This window comes from Micromesistius poutassou, assembly GCF_964030765.1.
Source record: "Micromesistius poutassou genome assembly, contig: SCAFFOLD_4961, whole genome shotgun sequence".
NCBI lineage: Eukaryota > Metazoa > Chordata > Actinopteri > Gadiformes > Gadidae > Micromesistius > Micromesistius poutassou.
Window position 1 is genome coordinate 1 of NW_028178219.1, and position 11,531 is coordinate 11,531.

Sequence of the window (11,531 nt, forward strand, 5' to 3'; positions counted from 1 at the left end):
ATCGAGATCCTGACGGAGGACGACACCAACGTCCGCCTGGAGCTCCACGTCCTGGACGTCAGGGTAGGACCCCCCCCCCCCCCAGATTTATGATTTAATATAAGTTGGCGGTTTTAAGCTAGTCGTTTTGGCAGTTAGTGTAGCTAGCAGTTAGTGTAGCTAGCAGTTAGCCGGTTGTTCAGCAGTTAGCAGTTAGCTAGCAGTTAGCAGTTAACCGGTTGTTCAACAGTTAGCTAGTTTTGGCAGTTAGTGTAGTTAGCAGTTAGTGTAGCTAGCAGTTAGCCGGTTGTTCAACAGTTAGCAGTTAGCTAGCAGTTAACCGGTTGTTCAACAGTTAGCAGTTAGCTAGCAGTTAACCGGTTGTTCAACAGTTAGCAGTTAGCTAGCAGTTAGCTAGCAGTACCCCTCCCCGCTTTTTAAATCTTTCTTATATTTTCCTGCCTTTTTCTCAGTTTGTTGGTGGGGGTCAAGCAGAAAGGAGTTTTGATTTCAGTTAATACATTTGATGATTATCCAACTTGTTAAAACGTTCCTTTGGCCTATGAATAGTTCAGGGTGAGGTTTCTTTTTATTTATTTTTTTCTTCATCATTACTTTTGAGTTGAGTTAATACCTTCAATTAATAACCACCGGGTTTGTCACTCAGGTGACGCATCGTTACCCTGTAACGCTAACGTTACAATTACTATTAATCCTATTCTCCCGCCTTTATTCCTCCCCAGCCAATCACGCTGATCATGGAGTCCAGCGACGCGATGAACCTGGCCTGTCTGACGGCGGGGTACTACCGCCTCCTAGTGGACTCCCGGAGGTCCATCTTCAACATGGCCCACTGCAACAGCGTTCAAGGGGACGATGCAGGTGGGCTATGTTGTCTAATGCTAATAATAATAATAATAATAATAATATATAATAATAATAATAATAATAATAATAATATACCATAAATAATAATAATAATATATAAATAATAATAATAATATATAATAAATAATAATAATAATAATGTACCATTAATAATAATAATAATAATAATAATAATAATTAAAGCTGCAAGCAGTATTTTACGGTGCCAAGCATAAGCCGACCAATAAACCATTAAGACCCTGACGCAGACCATGAAGACCCTGACAGACCTGACGGACTAACCCTAACCCTAACCTAACCCTAACCATTAAGACCGTAAAGAGTTGACAATTAAGACCGTGACGCAGACCATAAAGAGTTGACAACGCCGGAATAGCCTCAGCTTGGATCTGGTGATGCTGGTGAACAAACTTTCATGACCGTACGTTAAAAAACCTGGGATCCTTAGGGAATTGAGTGTTTTTAACAAAGTTCAAAATAGACGCAAATCGATCCAAATAAACTCATAGGTTCTTGAGGCATATTTGTTCATCGTGAGGATATGCATTATGTGAACAAAGTTTCATGACTGTAAGTCAAAGCGGTTACGAGATATGCTTGTTCAAAGTTTGCATTTTTGGACTGTTGCTATAGCGCCACCTTTGGGCCAATCAGTGTAATATTTGCTCAGTCAGTTCATCTTGAGTCAACCTCTACAGCTGTAGTAAGTTTCATAAAAATTGTGCGAGCGGTTTAGGCTGTGTAAGTCAAACGTGGCAGAATAATAATAATAATAATAAAACTAACGATTACAATAGGTTGCAAAAGCATAGCAAAAGCAATCATAGGTGGAATGTACAGGTAATTTCCTCGCCACACCTTACAAAGAACATAACTGACAGTCTGTCTATCACACACACGCACGCACACCTCACAAGGTCTGTGTAAAGACCACACTGACAGCAGCAGAAAATGTGTCTTACACCAATGAGCGGACATTAATACATAGCACACAAAATAGGCACGTAAAAGGCCAATGCTCGAGCAAAATAAACACCTGAATGTGACCAAATCAACGTAATAACTATTAAGTTAGGTGGTTGTACACAAGTGATGAAAAGTAGCCCAGTTGGGAGAGGAACAGCCCAATCTTGCAACACTGGTTGAGTGTTTTTGGGGGATAACTGATCCAAAATTTGATCAGGATGATCAGCGTATTCTGGAGTTTCTAACCGTATAGATTTGCGCAGCTGTTTGGATTAGCGATAGTTGTAACACATTGGGTTGGAGAGTTCGAAGTTTAAAATATCCTACCAGGTAGAGAACAAGCGAAAACACATCATTGTGGGCTAAATTGGCAATGGCTGGGGGGCAGAATGGTTACTCTGCTTACTTAAGAGCAACCAACCTGTCCATCAGGATTCCTGAAGTGATACCTTTGGCTAATGAAACCACAGGTGGAGTGTAAGAAGGTACTTCTTTGGAAGCAACCGTCAACCGTCCCTTGGAACCATTTCCTCACCACACCTTAAAAATAACATGAGTGACAGTTATGGGATAGCCTCAGCTTAGATCTGGTGGTAGGCTTGTGAGTTTCATAAAAAGTGTGCGAGCGGTTTAGGCTGTGTAAGTCAAACGTGGCGGAATAATAATAATAAAACTAACGATTACAATATGTTGCCTTCGCACTTTGTGCTTGGCACCCTAATGATAATAATAATAAGACACTCACAGCCACTAATAAAAATAAAATAGGAAGCTTGTGTTTTTATTAGTCTGGCTGCTCTGCACTCTGTCCAGTTGTATTGTCATTGTTATAAAAGTAGAGAAAATATTCATTACCGACTACTGTTTCTGTTACATTAATATAATTCTTAACCCGACTTGGAAATGACAATAAAATAATGAAATAATACAATACTGTTTGATGAAATATTTAACAATATTTAATTATATTATACTCATTTTATATAAAAAAGTATATTATATACAACGCCTCCATTAAACGCATTACAATATGAAATGCAATGGACACACACAGCGTGAATCTAGAAACATAATGCAGTAAACTGCAGTACTTCTAAAATACAAAACACATTCGCAACAAACAACAGTCCAGTTAAGAATACCAGTCAAAAAACATCAACAACAACAAACCCTTCAGCGTCACGGAGCTCTGACGGCCCTGACGATAAACACGTTTTAAAAAAACTTCCAGAAGGAGGCTGTCCCAAACCAATCCCCCAGTTCTGTACCCCCCCTCCCCCCGCACCCCCCCACCCCGCAGGTCACGAGCGGATCCTGGAGTGGCCCTACAGCCCGTCCCTCGGCGAGGACGGTGAGGACGACCCACTGGCCTCCGCCGGCAGCGACGGCGGGAAGCCCTACGACCTGCGGCACGCCGCCGACTACAACGACGACGGGCCGCGGGGGGGCGGCGCCGCCCGCTCCTCCCCGTACTTCCACGTCCCGGACGACCCCGACGACAACGACCACGACGACCACGGGGACCACGGGGACCACCGCGACGACCACGGGGACCGGAGGAGCCCGCTCCCGCCTCCCTTGCCGCCGTCCACCCGCCTCCAACCTCAGGACTCGCCGCGCAGCGCCAAGGTGTCCTTCATCTTCGGCGGGGGCGCGCCGCCGCCGCCGCGGAACGCTAGGGCGAACGCCGCGGGCGGCGGCGGCGGCGGCGGCTACGACCTCCTGATGGAGAGCCCGGACGTTCCGGCGCACCGGCCGCCCTACCTGCACCACAACGCGGACTTCGGCGGCTCCTCCGCGCAGGGCTTCCACTACGGCGGAGGCATTAGCGGCGGCGGCATTATCAGCGGCGGCGGCGTTAGCGTTAGCGGAGGCGGCGGCGGCTGTGGCATTAGCGGCGGCGTTAGCGTGTCCCACGTGTACAGCAACATCGGCGGCGGCGGCGACGACGAGAGCGGCGAGGAGCCGCTGCTGCGGGACCTGTGCTACGCCGACACCACGGACGACGCGGAGGACGAGGACGACGCCTCCTGCGAGGAGGACTCCGCGGGGGGCACGCCCGTGAACGACGGCGACCAAGCGGCGGCGGCGGCGGCGGCGGCGGCGGGCAACGGGAACCGCGTCGCGCCCCACTGCCTGAACCTGATGCTGGGGCAGGGCGGCGGCGGCGGCGGCGGCGGCGGAGCGGCGGTGGCGGGGGCGGCGGCCGGCAAGACCACCTTCCTGGTGCTGTCGGGCTCCACGGACGACATCATCGACCTGACGGCGCTGCCGCCGCCGGAGGGCGACGACGCGGTGGCGGCGGACGACGACGACGACGCGGTGCTGGAGACGCTGAACCTGGCCATCGCGGCGCCGCCCCCGGGGTTCCGGGACAGCTCGGACGAGGACGGCGCGGGGCCGGAGGGCAGGCCGCTGAGCACGCCGGACAACGACGACATCATCCCCGTGTCGCTGATCGACTCGGTGCCGACGCGGGAGGACGGCGGCGGCGGCGGCGGCGGCGGCGGCGGCGAGGGGAGCCGAGGGGGAGGAGCCGAGAGGAGGCTGGAGAACGCCATGGCCAATACCCTGCAGGCCCTGGAGGCGCTGTCGGTCGCGGAGCAGAGGCCGCCGTCAAGACCGCACGCCCCGCGGAGCATTCCAGGTTAGTCACTTTTTGGGAACGTCTGATTTTCCAATGCCAGCATGGGAGCAGCCGGTTAACGAGCTCCCTGCCGGTGTCAGGGCCAATCAGAGTCGCTCACAGTGACGCACTCGAACGTCAACATAAATTCCTACTATGTTCTGCATAATTGGCAAATAAAACTATTCTGATTCTGATTCTGATTCACAATCTTCCGCGAAAGACTTACTTGTTCAGAGTTCAGCTAGACTCTGAATAGCATCTCCCCTTATCCACCCCACACCCCTCTTACGCACTTATTGCATGTTGTGTGTCCCACTTAAAAATTTTACCTAGGATGTGTAGCATCTTATCTTAGCTATCTTTGGTGGTGTGTCTATGAACATCCTTACTGTACCGACGGAGATATATTATTGTTTCTCTGTCTTCTGCCAAATGTACTCATTTGTAAGTCGGTTTGGATAAAAGCGTCTGCTTAAAACGCCCTGAATGTAAACGTGTATGTAAACGTTACTGACTTAAGGTCTTACCTCCCATTTTTTCCAGGGGTAAGGACGTCGCGAGGGCTCAGCGCAGAGTCCTCCTCGGACTCGGGCAACGAGACCAACTCCTCCGAGATGACGGAGGTCTCCGAGCTGGCCGCCGCCCACCGGCTCCACGAGAGCCACCTGCGCCTCCTGGTGGCCACCAGGGACGGCTACCAACCCTTGCTGGAGGAGAAGACCGAGTTCCCCGTCTCGCCCGGCGCCGGCGAAACAACCCCGCAGTCCGCCGCGAGGCCCCGCAGTCCGTCGCGAGGCCACCACCACCTCCTGCAGCCGCCGGCCGTGCCTCCCAGACGGACGCCGCTGCTGCTGGACCCCGCCACCTCGGGGCAGGACAGCGTGCAGGCGGGGGCCCAGATGGGGAACTCCGCCGCCGCCACCGCCGCCGCCACCTCCTCCGCCACCTCCGCCTCCACCCTGCAGCGCCCCAGCTCCGTCACGCCGGGAGGGAAACACCACAAGAAGTCGGGCGACTCCGGAGCGAAGTACAACACCTTCAGCACCAGGGACGGCCACTGGGGCGGTGGCATGGGCGGCAGCATCGGCCCCCTGGAGCTGGATCGAGGCGCGGAGCAAGGCGGGGGTCACCAGAGACGGCAGAACTCGTTACTGGTGGAGAATTCGGTGGCGGACGGACTCGGGGTGAACAGCATTCCCAGGGGCTACCGCGGTCTCCCGAATCCTCCTCCTCCTCCTGCTCCTCCTCCTGCTGCTCCTCCTCCCTCCTCCGCTTCCAACCGCTTGTCGGACGGAAGCGAGTTTCGGGCCACTTGCGGCGCGACGGACAACGGAGCGCCGGCCGCAGAACTAGACGAACGCCTGGTGGTGGCGGCGTCTTTGCTCTCCCCGACCAAAAAGCCGAAAACCCCGGGTCCGGCCGCCGCGTCCGACCACGGGTCGTCCGACGCGCCGAGCGATCACCCGCCCATGTCGAGGCAGCAGAGCGTGGCGCGCCTCTGCGAGTACCACCTCGCCAAGCGGATTTCCAGCCTCCAAGGAGAGGCCCACAACTCCCTGCAGGGCTCGCTGTGCTCGTCGCTGGACGCCGGGGGCAGCGTCAACGGCAGCGTCGGCGGCACCCCGACAGATTCGCCTCTCGGGTCCCAAAACCAACACCAACACCAACAACAACACCACCACCACCACCACCACCACCAAAGGCACCCGCTCTCCAGCTCCTCGTCTTCGCTCCTCAGGGCGGTCAACTACGAGGAGGGCACGAAGTCCTCCGCGTTGGGGGGTTCCCAAAACAAGGAGCTCCACCCCCACGCGGATCCGGCGATGCTGCGCAAAATGCTGCCCAACATCCACCCGCCCGCGCCGGGCTCCGAGCCGCCCCAGCGCCCCGCCTCGGCCACGCCTTCCTGCAAGCATAAGGAGACCTCAGGTACCGCCTCCAGGAGGGTTCACAATGATCTGCATGCGAAACAGCAGGCGTGCCTGCGGGGGCTGAACCAGAAGGAGGGCAGCGAGGCCTACAGGCAGCTGATTAACTACCTGACCGTCAGCCAGATGCACCAGGGGGGGAAGCTGCACGGCGCGGGCATGGGCATGGGCGGGGCGGTGAAAAAAGACAGCAGGCGCTACGTCGCCAGCAAGCCCCAGCTGGTGGAGATGGTAAAGAACAGGGGCAACACCGTAGCGAGGTGCCCCTGTAACGCGTCCTCCCCCTTCGTCAGCCCCAATTCGGGGAACCCCAACGCCGCCGCCGCCGCCCCCGACGCGCTCCGGGGCAATAAAAGCCCCCGGCCGTACCACTCGGCCACGCTGCCCGCCAAGCTCGTCAGGAGCCCCGACATGCATGCCCAGAGGCCCCGAAACAGTGTAGAAGTCACCAGACACCCCGACCTAGAGAGGAGGAGCTCCCTCTCCGGCCTGGAGAGGGGACTGGACCTGGCGCCCATGGACCCAGAACGGTTCATGTCCCAGTGCGATAGGGAGGGCGGCGGCGGCGGGAATGGCGGCAATGGTGGCGGCCATGGCGGCAATGGCGGCGGCGGCACGGCCGCCCGCCCGCCGTCGCGGTCCAGGAGCCAGCCTAGCGGCGGCTCGGACGACTGGTTCAAGTCGGACGTGAGGGCGAAGCATGCGGTGCGCCAGACCTCACACCCTTTGCCTAACGATGCTCTGCTTTTCTCTGCCGCCCCCAGTCTAGCGGGCCAGCGAGTGGAGCTCAGCTCCATTCCGCTCGGGGGAAGGGGGGACCACCCTTCGGCGTTCACCCGCCAGGCGTCGGCGGGCCCCAGGGCTTGCCTCGTGTCGTCAAGCACCCTCCATCTTTCGATACCGCCTCCCCCGCCGCCGCCGCCGCCGCCGCCGCCGCCGCCGCCGCCCACCCTCCTTGCCATTTCCCCGCAGCCCGTAAAGGCCAACAACAACTGCCACTCGGGCAGCCTGCCCCGGCAGGACTCCCTGAACCCCGTGCAGTACTGGCCCGGCCAGAACCACGTCCAGCCCGGCACGTTGCCCCGGCAGCAGACGGATCCGTTCCACAACAGCCTCCATCGAGGCCGGGAGCTCCAGCGCAGCTCCAGCTCCAGCAACACGAACGCCGGCTTGGGGAGCGCGGAGGTGCTGTTCGAGAAGCCCGTCCGCAGCCGCAGCCAGCAGCCCCTGGTGGAGACCAAGGCGCCCGGCCGGAGGCCCACGAGGAAGCGGCTCTCCAAGAGCTACTCCCAGGGCTCCGTGTGCTCCCAGACCACCTGCTGGTCCACGGGCAGCCGGGGCGGCGGCGGCGCCGGCCGACGGGCGTCCGTGGTGTTCCCCCTGCAGAAGGACGGCAAGCACCCGAAGGGCTCCCAGAAGCTGGACGCCAGCCCCTGGCGTTGCAACGGGCCGTTCAGCTACTGCTTCTTCAAGAAGCGCGGCGAGGTGGAGGAGGACGAGGTCGAGTGGGAGGGGCAGAGGCAGAGCCGCAACCACAACGCCGCCGCCCACTACGACATCATGGGGGGCAGCGCGGGGGGCGGGGGCGGCGGCGGCGGCGGCGGCGGCAACGTGATGTTCTGCGGCTCCGGCCTGGAGACGGCCGGCGAGCAGCTGTACGGCGAGGTGCTCAACAACATGAGCTTCAGCGACCGCCTGGCGCGCATCAACACCCTGAAGGACCGCATGTACGTCTTCCCCGGCGGCTTCGGCGACGTGCGTCGCGACGCCGGCGAGCTCATCGCCCTGGTGCGCTCCAGCGTGGGCCGGGGGGACCGCGGCCCCCAGATGCCCCCCATGCAGGACCTGTCGCAGTACAAGCAGCTGCTCTCCGTGGAGTCCAAGGAGCTGGGCCGGGCGTGCCGGCGCATGGCCCAGGCGCACGGCAGCCCCGAGGAGATGCTGCTGGCCGTCACCTGCAGCTTCCAGGTGCTGTGCTGCCTGTGCGAGGCGTGCATGTGCCTGGTGCGCGGCCTGGGCGCGGCGGCGGCGCACCAGCAGCGCGAGGTGGTGGCCAAGGTGGACGAGGTGGTCATGAACTACATCTGCCTGCTGAAGGCGGCCGAGACGGCCGCGGTGGGCGCGCCGGGGGAGCACAGCGTCAAGGCCCTGGTGAGGCACTCCAGCACCATGACGGCCATCGCCAACGCCCTCACCCGCTCGCTTAAGACGCTGATCAGCAAGTGAAGGGTGGGGGGGGGGGGGGGGCGTGACGTGACGATGGAGGACGATCGACGCTCACACTTCGGCAAAGCCTCGGAAAAAGTCGCGCGCTCCCAGAGTCGTGCGCTCCAGCAGTTCCGACGGGGGGGTGGTGTGGTGTTGTGGTGTGTTGTGTTGATTTCGGGGCGTAACGCGACTTTACGATTGCGTTGCGCTGAAACAACGACTCTCACGATTTTTAAAGGGAAAAGCGAAACGTAGAAATGTGGGGGTTTGGAACGGAAGTGTCGGAAGTGAAAAGAAACCCCGTTTTTTTTCTCGACTCGGGCGGCTGTTCCCAGCGGACGCGAGCGGACGACGGTTCGAGGCGTACTCGAGCCGATCCCGCGCGTCGTGTCCGCTGATAATATCAATGTCCAGTACAATCGCAAAGCCATAATGTAACAGAACCTTTGTACTATGAAACGCTATGTACCTCCTGGGTTCCCTTTGACTTGTTCATAATAGAGAGATATTAAAAGAAAATGTATAAAATGTATATAAATACAATATGAATATATATAAATATATATATATATATAATTTGTTGTAGAGATATTGAAGAAGCCATCGACTATCCTAGTTTATTTAATCTAACGCGTGCGTCCTCAGACAGGGTTGGTGGGGAGTGGAGTCACTTTCATTTCAAATAATTTCATTAAAAGTGCAATTTCACTGTAGTTTCAAACTGTCCGCCCCGACCGGCGAACATGTGTACGCGTCGTCGTCTACTAGGAGCGGGAGAGAAACGTCATGGTTTTTGACCCATTGCTTTATCCTACCGATTGTAACACAACGCGTGGACGATGGGAGTTGAGCCCTGTTTAAACGCTGTCTATGGGTCGACGGTTAAAAAAAATATATATATACATGACAGGGTAAGAGGACATTTTAAATGCACTGCTCATTCTTAATACTGCTTACCTAGCGTAGTATTATAAAAATATTTTGAGGAAAAAAATCGAACTATCAAAGCTTGTTTTAGCAATATGTAGACAATATAATATATATTAAGTACCCTAATAATTTAAACACGTTAAATTTAAATAATACGCTGAGATTTCTGTAAAATTGGCGTTTGCCTGTCTTACCCAGATTCAAACGAAATGTTGATTCCAAAATTTCAACATTGTGAAGTCTAGAAGTGGAGTTCACTGGGTTAGCATTTGCTTAGCATTAGCCGCTTCCATTGACTTGCAAAGTTAAAGCGGCCTAGCTTTTGTTCACAAGCTAGGCCGCTGTAACTCTGTGGTATGTTATCCGCTACTCATGTCTGGGTAATCTTCGCAGAGGCTAACCTTGTCTGTGGTTCATCGCAGGTAGCCTGATAGCGCTGAACATAGTGTTGGATAATCTTTGTGTTTGTAGACATACTACAATCTTGCGTTGTTCGTGGCACTCATTTTGAATACCCTATCTATTCTGAACACTTTTGAACACTCTGAAAGCTTTGTAAAGTTAATAAAAGTGTATTCCCCTCACGTCGACAGGAGCTAGGCTAACGGAAGCGGCTAACTTCTAACGGCTAACGCTAACGCTAACGGCTAATGCTAACCAGTGAACTCCCCTTCTGGACGGACAAACGATGACGTTTGGTTGCCAAGCTACAGATACCTCAGCGTATCCCGCTGAGCACTGTTATTAAGGCGAATAACTTGTTATCGTTACTTTGTTATTTCCCACAAGTTATGTGCTTTGGAATATGTATTGTTTCACATGCATCAGGGCATACTAATGTCTCTTGAAAATGACATAAAACTCCCATTGTTTTCAATAAACTATTAAACCGTTTTACACGAATGTGTGTGTGTGTGTGTGGGGCTCAGTTTCTGTCGTGTCGTATTCAGAGTTAAACGTTAATGCGTTTAAATGTGTCGTGTCTCACCGGTGTGGCACTATAAAGTCATCCTGTGTGTGTTTGTGTGTGTGTGTGTGTGTGTTTGAGAGAGAAAAGAGTGTGTGTTTGAGAGAGAGGGAGGGGTAATAATACGAATGTTAAAAACATTGAGGGGACAAAGAGCTGCACCAATTCGGGCTAAACCCGATTAAAGAAATTTAAGCCTTTGAAACAGCAATTACCACCGAAACGTGCGCCGACGTCACGATGACGTTGTTTACGACGTTGCGCAAAAGTGTGTGTGTGTGTGTGTGTGTGTGTGTGCGTGCGTGCGCACTACAGTAGCCTATACAAGACATGTTGACATCTAGTTGTTTTTCCATTATTTGTGTGTGTGTGTGTGTGTGTGTGTGTGTGTGCGTGCACTACGCTACTACACTAAGACATGTTGGCACCGTGTCAGTCAGGCTGTCCTTAAACCAACACTTTAGTTTCAAATTCAAGATTTTAGGTGAACTCTTAACGCGCTCCAATCACGCTCTTGTGCGCATGCGCGTGTTCTCACGACAGGACAGGAGGACAGGGCACACACAAAGGTGATTTGCATATTGGGCGCCCTGTTCGCCCTGCGGACCAATCAGGACGCATAGATCAAACAAACCACGCCCTGCGCGGCAACCGGACTGGCGCGCCGCTGGGTCCACAGTGTATCAGCAGTAGTAGTAGAAGTAGCGCTCCGCGGGAAACAAAGTTGCAGCCTCCCGCGTTCTCCCCCGCGCGCGCTTTTTTAGCCTTTAAAGTTAGATATACTTTATTTCGTTGCAACTTTTTAGGTTCGTTTAGAGGCTAAGGGGATAGTGTTGGTCGGTGAACGTGATCGCAACGCATCACGTTCTAATAACCAGCAACACATCCGCGCGCAACTTGTAAAGGATCCGCAGAATCTAGTTAGCCGGGGAAGGCTAACTAACTAGCAGCAGAGGTAAAGAGAGAGAGAGGGGGGGGGTCTGTGAACCACACTGGCGAAGCGTCCCAAGTGAGTCCTTTTTACAAAGTGGATCAC

At 54.7% G+C, this 11,531-nt stretch overlaps 1 protein-coding gene across 1 annotated transcript; it reads left to right on the forward strand.

Annotated features, from left to right (window-relative positions):
- Positions 1-6: 6 nt before the first annotated feature.
- On the forward strand, positions 7-8,616 carry LOC311374675 (uncharacterized protein; the record flags this gene model as incomplete). The annotated part of the gene is made up of 5 exons (XM_084490473.1): positions 7-63; positions 723-861; positions 3,134-4,480; positions 5,006-7,260; positions 7,363-8,616. Coding segments are annotated over 5 exons (5,052 nt in total), but the record flags the coding sequence as incomplete, so codon positions are not given.
- Positions 8,617-11,531: the final 2,915 nt, after the last annotated feature.